Here is a 14,795-nt window from a genome sequence, read left to right as displayed (position 1 = left end):
CCTAGCCTGTTTACCGCAATTGCAGACGGACGGGCATGGGTGATGGCAATACACACATTTTAAGCAGGCATATAAAAAGGGGAATAATTCTTACCTTCCACTGTTAACATAATGTGACAGGAAGTAGAACCTTCACTGTTGGTAGCCTCACATTCATATTCACCAGCATCAAGCAGAGAGGATTGTGGGATCTCTAAGAAGTGCTGTCTATCTGATTCGTAAATCCTCATACGTTGGTCGGATTTTAGTTTTTGACCTTCTTTTCTCCATATGACTTTTGGCTCAGGATTACCTGGGAAAAGTAAATAAACATAAATATTCCTGCTTCCAAATCAATTTAATCAAAATAAGATTACAATTTCACCTTTTTTTTGTTTACAGGTTATTTTCTACTCCATTATGATCTAACAAGTTTTCTACTTCAGTCCCATTCTATGATGTTATTCATGTAACAATTTCAATTTAGGGTTTGTGACATACCTGAGACTTGACAGACAAAAGAAACAGGATCAAATTCAGAAACAGTTGTATCGTCTGGTGATTTTGTAAACTCTGGTAAAGATAGGCTGGCTGTTACACTAAAATTAACACAGAAAATATATTTCCAATCATCAATGAAAAATCCTCTACCTTTACTCCTAAAAGGCCCTAGTTCACTATTTACAGGGGTTGATTTGGGTTTGAATATATGCAAATAGCCTAGAGAAGGAACTGTACAGAAATCGCATATAAATACTTCAAAAATACCTCAAACTAGCAATTTCACTCTTTTTCCTTTCACTTGTATCCTCTACTATAAAATATATGTACCCGGAACTTGTTCGTATTGTTGATAAGGTCTATTATAGAAAATATGTTTATGGAAGATTTTTGATTATCCAGTCCTTAACCGTTCAAAATAATGGCAGAATTTCGAAGGCAGGTGTTATGTCAATGTAATTTTCAAACACGGATGATTATGGATACACATGGGTAACAAGGCTAAAATATTACTGAAGATAAGCTGAAGATTTCTGAGACCAAGGTATTATTGACCTAAAAAAATAGCCAAAAAGCTTTCCAAAACCTTAAAATGTGCCCACCTGATGTTCTGTCCCTCCATAATGATCTTATCTTCCTGGCCTGGTGGAATCGTCACATTGACTTGAACATCACTGAAAATGGTTCCCTCTGAATTGTGGGCTGTCAAAGTGTACTTCCCTCCATCACTGCCCGCAGCTTCCCGAATCTCTAAAGAATATACATTGTCCTCCGTCACCAAGGTGATTCTTTGGTTTTCGGTTATTTTTTCACCTTCTTTGAACCATTTTACTTCTGGTTGAGGATTTCCTGATAAATAAATACAGAAGAGTTAGTTATGGAGAGATAATTGTAAAGAGGTTTTCTAAATGTGTATCGGGGACACTGATAGTATCAGTAGGCACCATTCCAATCACCAAAAGGTCTTAGGTGATACAAGTACAAAATTTCGTGATATTTAGTGATGTCATAAACATTTAGTTTTTATGGAATTGCAGGAACCACAGATGTCTGATTTGAATGATGTAAATTGATACTATCAGTGTCTCAGATACACAAATATTTTTAGAAATACCTCTTTATAACCTCTTAAGAAGCTACTGCAGACAGACACATTCAAAAATACAACAGCAAGAAGGGAAGAAATAGAAAAAAAACTATTAAAAGTGAAAATGGTTAGCATACTAACCTAGGGGACAAAGTTTACATACAATTCTTACCTTTTACTTCAGAAGCTAGATTAATGGTTTCCCCAGCTTGAATATTGACATCTTCACTGACTCTTACAACTTCTGGTGGATAGCGAGTCTCCTCCACTTCCACTGAAGCTGAGATGGTCAGCCCACCATCATCATAGCTGACTCCTGATACATCCACATCGGCTTGGATTGATGCAGTGGATTCTTGAGTCTTGGTGGAAGTTTCTGAGGTCTCAACTGAAGCAGTCATGGTAAGTTCCTCTTCTTCTGAAGATCGTTTGGATTTTTTTGATTTTGTTTTCTTTTCTGGTATCTCATCTGGAATGAAAGTCAGATCCTGCTCTTCTGGTTTGTACATCTGACGAGTTTTCTCTTGTGGAGCTTCTAGAATCTCTTCTGCCACTCTCACAGCTGCTTGATCAGGGCTAGGTTCTTTCGTGATTTTGGTTTCTTGTGTATTAGAGTCCATTTCCAGATCCTTCAAAGCATCATCAATAATGTCATCAATATCTTCAGAGATTTGCGCACTAACTCTAGACTGTTTCTGGGAATCTCTAACCAATGATGTCAGATCACTTGGACTAGTGACAAACTGTCCTCCATCCGGTAACGTCTCATCCAGAGCAAAGTCTGCTTCTCGGATCGATCCTTCACTTATTTCTGATACAGTTTCTTCATTGATTGGGGATTGAATCCTGAAGTTATCTTCAGCACCGAAAGACTCAGGAGTTGGGGTCACATCCCTAGAATCTGATGGTCCATCCAATGAATCTACAGAGTCTACTTTCACGTTTTGTCCAAGTTGTTCTTCAGTAATGTCGGCTTCCACAGCAGGAATGTCTTCAGCTTTGAAATCAGAAGTTTCGTCTCTCATGGACTCTGTATCACTTAGCTGATCGGCATGCCAGGTCTCCTCATCCTTAATGGAGGCTTCTCCTAGCTCGCTCCTACCATCCAGTGAGAGTTCGTCAGCCTTGACAGAATCTACATCAGTCAACTCAGATGCCACAGATGCATCCTCTCTGCCTAAATTCATTTCATCTGCCTTTGCCAATTCTTGCTTTGACTTTGCTTTCTGTTCAGCTTTTCCTGTTTTCTCAGTAATTTTTTCATCTGCTTTCAAAGACTCTAAATCAGTCAAGTCAGAAACAATTGATGTGTCATCTTTGTCTAACATCTGTTGTTCCTCTGCTAAGGCAAGATCTCTTTGAGCTTTGGTCTTTTCAAGATTATTCTGAGATGAATTTTCTTTCAGTTCACCTGCAGCAGGACTAGATAGATCTTCAGTTGTGTCATCAGTAACCGCTTGTTCATCAGTGAGAGAAGAAACTGCTTCAGATGTTGCTTTTGCTTTACTGTCATCCTCTACTGATTTTATTTTGGCTTCATCAGTCCTTGAAGCCCCTAAAGTTGCAGTTGACTCTGTAGTTGTTTTAGTGGACGATTCTTCCACCCTGAATGACGAGTTCTCAGCTGTGGACATATCAAATACACCACTATCTTGACCAAGGCTTGTTGAGAGTTGTTCCTTTTCACCCATTGGAAGGTCCATGACCCTGTCACTTTGAAGGTTTGATTCTTGTGCCAGTGTTTCATGTTCTGCTCGTACAGCTGCTCGAATTTGATCGTCAATCATCTTCTCATCTGCAGCACCTTCGGAAAGATCCATATCTCTTACTGATTCAGCATCAGCATTGCTTTCCGTCTCCAAAACTCTTGCTTGCATTTTGCTTCGAATCTTTGCTTCCAGCATCTCGGAGGGATTCGTGCTTGTGGATGATTCCTCAATGCTCCCTTCTTCAGAAAAGAGGCTGTTGATAGAACTAACACTTCCCATGTCAGTTGGAATACTGTCTTTGGACATGGTCTGCATTTCTGCTGTCATTGTCTTGATCTCTTCCAACATCTTGGATTTCAGAATTTTGGATTCCAAATCAATTTCCACTGTCGAACGTTCCTCAACTTCCATTTCAACGCTCATTCTTTTCTTTCTTTTAACTTTACTGTATTCAATCTCCACGCTCGAATCAACCAAAATCGCACCACCACCTTCTGTAGCAAAGACCTCACTTGAGTCATCAATTTCCAAAGTGGATTCCCTGGACCTTGAAGAATCAATCTCTGCATCAGATGTTGTTAATTTCACTTCCCTTTCTTCTATTGTTGTTCTAGAAGATGTTGAATTATCTATGGACACATCAGACTCAACGATCAGTTGTTCCTCAGATGTGGCTTTAGAAGTTGACACTGAAGTCTGCTCAATTTCAACAGAGGCTGAAATTTTGAGTTCTTGTTCCTGTTGAGATTTGGAAGATGATGTTGAAGATTCAACTTCTAAGGACATTCCGGATTTTGACATGCCCCCTTCTTCAAAATTAGTAGTTTCAAGTTCTGCTTTTGATTTGGATCCTTTCTTAGTTGAAGTTTCAAGCTGCAGTTTTGATGTTTCTTCAGCCAAATACTCTGTGGAAGAAATTTCAGACTCAAATGAGATCTTGGAGGAATCCTTTTGGGAAACAGATGCTTCAGAAATAGAGGTCTCCACTGACATTTTGGTTTCATGGGATTCAGAATAACCTGTGAATGCTTTTGAACTTGATTTAGATTCTTCAATTTTCATTGACTGGGATGATTTCTCATAACTTTCTTCATAATATGACTCATGCTTTGAAGAGTAGGATTCCTCTAAGTTACCATTAACAACAGACTTTTCAGACTTTTCACTCATTCCCTTCTCAATTTCTTCTTCTTCCAACTTTTTGATGGATCTCTTTTCTTCAGCTAATATATCTTCAAACTTCTGTTTACGACCAAATTCGTCCATAAACTCTTCACCATTGAAGTCTATTTGAATCCTCTTGGCGTAACTTTCGAATTCCAGTTGTCGTTCCTGGAATTCTGAGTCAACTTCGCTCATTGTCATGGAATGAATGGACAAGGTGTCTTCATCTGGGTGGCCACGTCTTTCTGGAAATGGAGAGAGTTTTACATTTCATTCAAGTCAAAAAAAATGACATTGGATGTGACTGGAAAATGAAATGGAGTAGATTATAGGTCAAAGCAATAATATAATTCCATGACACAAAATTAACCCAAAGAATTAAAAATTTTGACATTTATTTTAGTATTTAGAAGATTTCTCAGTTACAATATTCTGATTATTAATCGATTATTGATCGGTAACATGCGGTGGATAATCGATCTCAATTTGGTAATGGATACCCAGCCCTAACTGTGTCAGCTATAACATGCAATGTGCAATGAAATTATGAGCAACTGAAATGCAAAATGAATAACTTACGTCTGACAAAAAGATAAGCAGAAGTGGAAGCTGTTCCTTCAGAGTTATCTGCCCTGCATCGATACATCCCTTGATCTTTATGGGAAATATCTTCCATCACCATGGAGATGACACCATCTTTAGTAAAGCTAAAATTGTATCGTTTGACGTGAGTGATCTCGATTCCATCTTTATACCATCTTATTTCTGGACGAGGATATCCAAGAACTCTACATTCAAATTTCTTGGAGCCACCCAACACCACATCCGTGAGTTCAGCCATCTTGACTGCTCACTGCCTGGAAAAACAAAATGAAACAAAATGGAATTTCATCTCTTCTGCTAGTTATTTAATATGGTCTAATGAGGGTAGCCAATCCCTTGCAGTGTGCAATGAGCTACTTTATGCAAGAAATACCAAAAGATATGACATGGAATTCTAAACATAATTTTTCAACTCCATGTACTGTAAAGACCTTACAAATGCAGGCAAATTATTCTGTGTCCATAACCACACGTCTTCGTAGGTGTGGATAATCCCCATGAAACAGGGCCTAGTTTTTCTGACTCTACACCAGCCGACTGTAAAAATATCTATCAGAGGCTGGAATAATAGGCAAATGTTTCAGACTAATATTGTGTATGAACAGGTAATAAAAACTCATGCACTGGAAGTCATTACTGATGTCAGTGTACAATGGGGAAATTTCTAGCTGTTCTCTATTCAATATGAGGGCAATGTATTGGATATGTTGTGTATGAACAGGTAAAAATAACTTGTACACTGGAAGGGAAGGTGTTGACTGAAAGGTATATAAACTAAATCATAACATTGACCATATGGTTCCCCTTCATTACATAAATAACTCTTAAACAACATAACGTAAGCTTACATTTTCTTAAATATATTATTAATAGTCTGACTATTTTAAAAGGCAGAAATATAAGGTATAATAATTTTACATTTCAAATAGATCTCTCCCTTCCTTTTATTCCAGATTTTATTGCAAAATTAGGTCCCCAGACTGGAGGTACAAATTGGGTGCAGACTGACTCAATAGGGAAACAACTGGCGAGGCTGAATTCAAAATTCAGCATCTCAGTGGAGGTATCATAGTCGCAAGCCTCATGAAGTGTCTTATAGGTTTCTCCCAAGAAAATTTTCGAAAAATTTAATTGATTTGGTCTATTCTGGCAGATATTTTGAGACAAAATGTATAATTTTTCGAAAATTAAATTGGGGTACAATTGGGAGTGCAGACCAAATGCCCACCTCCCTGGGCCACTGTATTAAAGCAATCCCTGACTACATTTACTTCTGAATATTTTTTCATCAATGTAATTGAATTTTTTAGATGCCAAAATTGACTTATTTATATAATTATCCTATTTAGATAAAAAATGAAGATTATATATTGAAAACATGGTTATATATTAATCTACAGTTAAATAACCTTGACTAATTACATTTATAACAAAACTGAATATTGTACTAAATTATTAAAGGAATACTACCTCTTAGAATCGACATAAATTAAAGTCTCAAACTTGGTCAATAAGAGTATAATTTCATCAGTTAGACTTACTAGGTACCATGACTAAAGAATAGAATCTCTATGTAAGATGATATATCCATTAAACTAAGTATCTATTGAAAAACGCTTTTAAGCATGTTTGAAAATTACTAAGTTTAATGAATTATTACTTAGTTTTATAGATTTATTAGATTATAGACAGATTCTGTTGTATAGTTATGACACCAGTTAGGGCCATCAATGAACAAAGACTCATTTTAAAGATTCAATTTTTTGGTCATCCTTTTTTGGTCAAGAGGTACCATGTGTGACTTTGTCAACTTAGACTGATTGTCAGTGGAAAAAATAACAAATGATGGTTAATTTCAAAATGACTTTAAAGATTACAATTTTTCATCAACAAGGGTTGCGCATTATATACAGGTAAATGTATTTTTCCAGATTTTGATGGAGTAAGGAAGGGGTGCACAATATATATTCTTGCGTATTATATTCGGAAATATACGGTAGTATATCTTTAACTATAAAGCCCGAGCAGTTCCTGTTGTACTAGTAATGTTCCTCTACCATTCCACTACTGGTATCAAAGAAACTCAATAATAAACTAAGAATCTAATCTATTAAGATAAGTGTATATCTAGTGTACTGAAATCTCAGAGGGGAGGTTTGATAACCAAATCAACACAGTTTAACCTTCACATAAAAACTTCCTGTAACTTGATTCTTCAAGTTTATTTACTACCTTCAGATCAATATACAAAATAAGGTGGATCAAAAGACAAACTAATTAAAATTAGATTAAAATTTTGTCTTCATTGTAATCTAACAAGTTTTCTACCAAAAGCCTGCCTGTCCTAAAGCTAGTATTTCTAACCAACCAAAGCATACCATGTAAAACCTGTTTCTTGATAAAATGAGGAATTGTGGGATGTGGAAACCTACAGTGGAAAAAATATGACACCCTCTTTGGGTTCCACTATCCTATATTATCAATGTCAATGGAGTAATGGATTAGTGAGTAATCCAGAACTGTTGGTATAGAGGAATTAACTATGAGACCTTATTTAGAGGTTTAAAGAGAGTGCCGGTTTATTGAGGATACCCTTCTAGCGATTATATTTGGTCACGACTTTAAAAATATGTCAGTTAGGGTGGATATCTATTTACAGAAGATATGGTTTGGAGAGTTTCACTGTAATACATACTTGAAAATTTCTAAAAAAAATCCAATTCAGATCCAAATCTCCATTTTATCTAACCATACGATTTATCAGCTAGATACCAATGTAATCTCTTTTCAAAACTTAATAAAAAAAAATCAAAATTTTCTCAGAATACATTAGTTCCTTAAAACACTTTCCAATATGTTAATTTCTCATAAGGTAACACAGTTGATATAACAAGCACAAATATAATAAACTCTAAAATTACACTACCTCACTCTTAATACTAGGAATGAATTACACAATAAATTCCAATATCACATTATTGGTGCTAAGAATGGAATATATATTCTTCTAAGTCCAAATTCCAAAATTCCTGATAATGCAATGCCAACACTGTGAAAAAATGTACTAAGAATATAAAAAAAAGTTCACACAAACTAACTTCTAGAATAGCAATCACATCACCAAATTGGATTTAAAAATCTGACTTCCCAAATTCCTGATAATCTATTGCCAATAATATTGAACACTGTCTTCTAAAAATCTAAATTCCAATGGCTTCTACAATACCAATCACATCACAAATTTGGATCTAAAAATCTAAATTCCTGATAATGTAATGCCAATTTCCAAAATTCCTGATAATGTAATGCCAATAATATTGAACATGGTGATACAATGTACTATAAAAAGACTAGATCAAGTTGAAGGTGAGAAGTGTATGATTACATCAAATCTTCAGCCAGAACTATAAAACATTAGCCAGAAATCAAAATACCCACAGCTGCTTTCTTATAACTTACATGGTTTAATAATATTGAACATAATGTACCATATCTAGCTTATAACTTATATTATTTGAAATTATTGAACATAATGTACCATACCTAGCTTATAACTTACATTATTTGATATTATTGAACATAATGTAGCATAACTAGCTTATAACTTACATTATTTGAAATTATTGAACATAATGTACCATACCTAGCTTATAAATTACATTATTTGATATTATTGAACATAATGTACCATAACTAGCTTATAACTTACATTATTTGATATTATTGAACATAATGTAACATAACTAGCTTATAATTTACATTATTTGATATTATTGAACATAATGTACCATACCTAGCTTATAACTTACATTATTTGATATTATTGAACATAATGTACCATAACTAGCTTATAAATTACATTATTTGATATTATTGAACATAATGTACCATAACTAGCTTATAACTTACATTATTTGATATTATTGAACATGATGTACCATAACTAGCTTATAACTTACATTATTTGATATTATTGAACATAATGTACCATAACTAGCTTATAACTTACATTATTTGATATTATTGAACATGATGTACCATAACTAGCTTATAAATTACATTATTTGATATTATTGAACATAATGTACCATAACTAGCTTATAAATTACATTATTTGATATTATTGAACATAATGTACCATAATTAGCTTATAAATTACATTATTTGATATTATTGAACATAATGTACCATAACTACAGGGAGTCCACAGAGTCTGCTTTTTAGATTTATAATATTATCTGCAAAGAGTCCACATATCTGCTATCTTATAACTTACATTATTTAATAAAATTAACTACAGAGAGTCTACATAGCTGCCTTATAACTTACATAGATTTATAATATTACATGTGAGAGAGTCCACATATCTGCTTTCTAACTTACATATATTTATAATATTATCTGCAGAGAGTCCACATATCTGCTTTCTAACTTACATATATTCATAATATTATCTGCAGAGAGTCCACATATCTGCTTTCTAATAACTTACATATATTTATAATATTTACAACAGAGTTCACAAACCTGCTTTCTTATTATTCAAATTATTGAATGGATTCATAACATTGATCTAGATATTCAAATCACCTGCTGCCACTGATAACTGGCTTTGTCAACTCAACAATGTCCACTCAGTTAATAACGTTAATTTCAACATCCCTCTTAGAGAGTCCACATAGCTATTAGTTATAACTAAATAATGTTTTATTACTTTGTCATGAATCTTGGTATGTAATACCAGATAAACATCATAAGCCATATGAACTCTCTAAAATAATAGTGGATCTACCTAAAATCTAGAGGTTAAAGCTAATAATGACCAAGGGAACAATCATGTCTTTCAGTACAGAGTTTTCAGTCTATTGGCGTGTAATAAATACATCATATATATAATATTATTTATGGTACAATCTTTTACACCAGAAGATATAAAATCAATATATACCAAAAATACATTTTTATACATCCACACCTCCATCCATCTGTCCATCCACAATTGCTCATAAACAATCCAGAAGGCACAATTTTTGTAGGCTTTTGATGAAACTTGGTGTCAGCCCCGTCGCCAGGAATGAATTGGTGCTGGGGCTCAGATTTTGTATGAATTAAAGGCCCAGAGAACCCATTTCTGATAATTTTGAGGTACCAATAACATATCAAAATCTATTTCTTTTTGATTTTGTACAAATGAAATGAATCAATCTGATGGTTTTGCTGGGGCTTAATTCTCACTTGCTGGGGCTCAGCCCCACGGACCCCACACTAACGATGGGGCTGCTTGGTGTGTGTGTTTAACCAAAGATGAACCCTATTCAAAATAAAAAAAATAAAAATTCAATTTTTAGCTCGTAAAGACTCAATTCTTACTGGATTTTGATTTAAAACTCCAAAAAGTTCAAAGAAGTGTAAGTCTGTAGGTTGAATATTTCATACTGGTAATTGTTATTGTACTGCAATTGTATTTTTTAGAATCAAAACAGCTAGTGGGCGTATATTACCTAGCAAGCTGTCTATATAATTGCAATATATTGATAAATATGGAACAATAGAAACATTCTACACAGTACCATATCTGCCAGGAACCTGAAGAATCTCAGGTTAAAGACAAGAAACAGTTTTCAGATAAAATAGACTTCAATTCCAATTTATGGTGTTGGATTTCTACATGTGTAGACAATTTTTAAGATAGCTTGCCAGGCAAGGTAACATACGCCCACTGTCAGAAATGATAAAGTCTGTATTGGTTTAATATGTGAAACCAATTATCAGATTGTTACTAATTTACTGAGATCTCATACCTATTTTCATCAAGATAGTATAAAAATGTAGTCTCTATCAGACCTACAAGCCAAATTAGACGCACTGAATTAATTCAAGGGCAAGAACTCTAAAACCATTCACATGATTGTTACCAACTTGAATGAGATCTTGTCCGTATATACATGCATACCAAGTTTCATCAAGATCAGATAAAAACTGCACTCTGTATCATGACTACAAAACAAATTTGTAGGTTTTTACTAAATCAAGGGCAATAACTCTGAAACTGTACATCCGATTATTACCAATTTCGAACTTGACCGAGATCTCATTAATATATACCTGCATACCAAGTTTCATCAAGATCAGATAAAAACTGTAGCCTTTATCGTGAATACAAGCCATATCTAATGCGTTTTTACTAAGTCAAGGGCAATAACTCTGAAACCGTTCAACCGATTATTATCAATTTCGAACTTGACCGAGATCTCATCAATATATACATGCATACCAAGTTTCATCAAGATCAGATAAAAACTGTAGCCTTTATCGTGCATACAACAAATGTGGACAGACGGACCGACGGACGGACAGGGGCGACGGCAAAATACGTCCACATTTCCATGTGGGCGTATAAAAATGGTTTTGATATTAGAGAGGCAGTAATTCACATAACAAAAATAATTCAAGAACTCAAGCCTGTCTAGAGGATGTTAATCCAATTTAAGGCAAAAATGATGAATAACAGCCAGCATCTGATAACCTACCCAATTATTAATCGACAGATTCAACATTTTCAGGGGATGATTTGGGTCTTGAATATATGTAAATAGTCTTCGGAATACTAGAAATGTAAGAAAATCACACAATTCCTGTAAAAATACATCAAACTAGGTATTTCACTTTCTATTTTTATATTATGTCTTTCCTATACATGACAGAGTCTCAAGAAAAGACTCATCATCATTTTAACTTTCAAACACAGATAATTCTGGACAAACATTGATTTGAAAGCTCAGATTTTGACGGTGAGCTATGAACACTAGTCCTGATTATCTTAGATAAAAACTTCTCATTTCTGAGACTAATGTACAATTGGTAAAAGATTGGGCTAAAATGGGCGATGCCATGCAGTCTGCAATTAGGGACATTATCAAATTGTGGACTTTATCTTCTAGATTGTTATATACTAGGTTACATTTCTCCTTGAATCAACTATCAATTTAGTGGAGTAATGCTGAATGAACTTACTGACAGATAAAAGATAAACAATTTACCAGTAAAATGGTGAAAATTACGCTAGAATCTCAGGATGATTACAGAACAGGTGGAAAACTGGCTTTATGTTTCATTTAACACAATATATACATAAAACATTCTTTCTTACTTAAAAGATTGGTTAATAAACACTTAATATACTTTACAAACTGTCCTCAGTTTATCTTCACAATGTTAAGCTATTAGGAACATCATCTTATACCTTGACTACAATAGACACCTTTTCTTGTATCAAGGAAGTTTGTAAATGCAGTGACAGAAAGTCTATAAGCCATAATGTTCTTTCTGCCAAGGGCTCTGGTTAACTGCATTTGCTGGCGATCAAATTGCTCCATTCCCTGATACAAATAATGCTGCGAGCACATAAACAATCTTGGTTGACTAGAGTCTTGTCAAGAGTTTCATCAACCCGCTGTGGGCACACAAGGAGACAAAAATCATGTGTGGATCATGCAATTGTAAGGAAAATTAATCTGATTGGATGACGACGCTCTGTCTTTCACACAATAAAACAGACATAGAAAGCAAACTTGCTATTTAAATGTACCTCCATCAGAAGAGAAAATCTTAAAAGCTTATACATATATAAAAAAAAACATTCTTAGTTATAATTCTCTAAAAATTGGAGAAAAAAAATGCGCCTCCTTTAAAACAATGAACAGTTGATGCCAAAAGATATAAAAATTCCGGGATAAATTTTTATGTGTTTCAGGGACACTGATAGTATTAATTTGCACAATTCGCAGCATTTTCAAATGTGATGTCATAAAAGGTGTAGTGTTAGAAAAACTGTAAGAACCACAAAATGGTGCAAATTAATTCTTTCAGTGTCCCAGAAATACATCAAAAGCTTTGATACCTCTTTACAATCTCTTAAACTTCTACTGAAAGTGGAACACTCCCCAACCTCTCTGTCTCTTACAGTTTTGACAAATTTTTCCAAAAATGGAAAAAAAATCCTTATTAACCTACTTAATTAAAGAAGATGCAAAAAAAATAAAATCTAATACCTGAGCCAAGAAATTAATCCGTTAAAATTCAAATAATCCTAGACTTTATTTGAAAATTATCAAAAAAAGGTCGAAAAAGAGCACATAAAACCAAACACGAAATTAACACTGGAAGAAAATGCAATGCACACACATAGAAACACACATTATCAATAGAAGAATGATCTATTGTATTGTAGTCTTCAATATGTTCTAATATCTCGTCTGACTGCCAGGTAATCTCACGAACTCTGACATTTTGATTTAGAGGAGAGGGTGTCCTTTAAAAGGTTGCTAAGATATTCGATGGTGTAATGTGTTTTATATATCTTACTGGTATGAGAATATATTAGTAATGTTTTTATATATCTTCTATAAGTCTATAGTATGGTTTTAATCTTACCTGACTTTTATACAGAGGGGGGAGAGAGAAGACCAGGGTTATAGTTATATGAATTGATTTGGATGTATTTCATGATTGTTGTGCAGACCATGCTTACTCTTTTTGACACACCTGGTGGTACTTCGCTCTCAACGAGACCACTACTGTAAAACTTTTACTCTCGATTTTGCAATTCTTTGAACAAGATTTAGGGAATTAGGAATGCATACAGGGGAATGCAGTTGATGTCATCATTTTCATTTTATAGGACATTTTACACCTTATCTTTTTCATAAGATATATCCTGTAATCAAATATTTTCAACTGAATGTAATAATTCGGCTTAAATACTTGAATAAAATTACTTCTGTATTAAAATCTAATAATTTGCCTTATCACACAACAATACTGTTCCTGGGTTCATAACACAGGTTCAGAAAAACGATTTTTAAGGGCACAGGTTAATAACTATGTAGGTCATGTATTTATGCGCAACATAATAAAATGACATTCTGTGAAATTTGCAACTCAGTTAAAATTGACAGTAAAGGGCATGTAATTGTCACCAAAAATTGTTACAGTATATCTTGATTAATACTTTCAATTTAGCTATCACATGAAAGTTTTTACCTAAATCTTAATTTTTATATGCGAGGACATATATTGCATTTACTGATAGTGATGTGATAAATAGATTCTTTCACTTATGTCAAATGAAATAAGTTGCCAGATTAAATATTTCCTTCACCAATGCAAGAGAAATATCAAATCTGGCAACTCGTTTCATAAATTGAATGACATTAGTGCTCGTTTAAGATCCTCTGTATATCTATAAGCTTACCAAAGATAAGTTATGAAATAGTCTAGTGAGTGTTTTTGTCATTCTGCAGTCTGCAGTAAGTAAAATACTAAATGAATGCCCCCCTACTTAGAACTGTACCAAATATTCAATTAACAGTATTAGTAATTTGCTGTACTATCTACTAGTTGGCTAGGTCTACTAATGCTAGAATATGCTGACCTCCAAAGATGTGCATGCTCTTTTTCGATTTCCAACTGTCGAGGGATCTGTGCCTTTAGCACAAAAGGCCTCAGTTTATTGTCCCATCTGGACGACTAGATGCTTTTTCGATGTCAGCTCCTCGTACCTGCATCACTGACAGGGGGAAACCGGGTTGAAAAATCCGAAGGTATTATCTCAACCTATGCCGGGATTGAACACTGGACCTTTAGGTTAGCGAGCAAGCGTCTAACTCACTGAGCCACCCCTGCTCCCCCATAAATGATGTAGGGGGATTAGGATGGTATGACTGATTTACAAAGATATTCATCTTCATATC

The 14,795-nt window shown here is 34.3% G+C and overlaps 2 protein-coding genes across 2 annotated transcripts in view; both read right to left on the bottom strand.

The window, feature by feature from the left end:
- The window catches only part of LOTGIDRAFT_172618 (hypothetical protein), a gene marked incomplete at both ends in the record, with an annotated part of 5,169 nt that extends 534 nt beyond the window's left edge, over nt 1-4,635 (bottom strand). Inside the window, 4 exons of the mRNA XM_009049505.1 lie at nt 95-292; nt 481-578; nt 1,083-1,329; nt 1,740-4,635. Coding sequence (XP_009047753.1) covers nt 95-292; nt 481-578; nt 1,083-1,329; nt 1,740-4,635 — 3,439 coding nt within the window. The remainder of the gene's footprint in view (nt 1-94; nt 293-480; nt 579-1,082; nt 1,330-1,739) is intronic.
- A 388-nt stretch (nt 4,636-5,023) lies between these two features.
- On the bottom strand, nt 5,024-5,266 carry LOTGIDRAFT_58864 (hypothetical protein; the record flags this gene model as incomplete). Its single annotated transcript, XM_009049504.1, has 1 exon — nt 5,024-5,266. A coding segment is annotated over one exon (243 nt), but the record flags the coding sequence as incomplete, so codon positions are not given.
- Between the last annotated feature and the right edge of the window lie 9,529 nt (nt 5,267-14,795).

This window comes from Lottia gigantea (assembly GCF_000327385.1).
Source record: "Lottia gigantea unplaced genomic scaffold LOTGIsca_137, whole genome shotgun sequence".
Classification (NCBI taxonomy): Eukaryota; Metazoa; Mollusca; class Gastropoda; family Lottiidae; genus Lottia; species Lottia gigantea.
The sequence above is the reverse complement of the archived record's forward strand: the minus strand, read 5'-3'. Positions and strand labels throughout refer to the sequence as shown.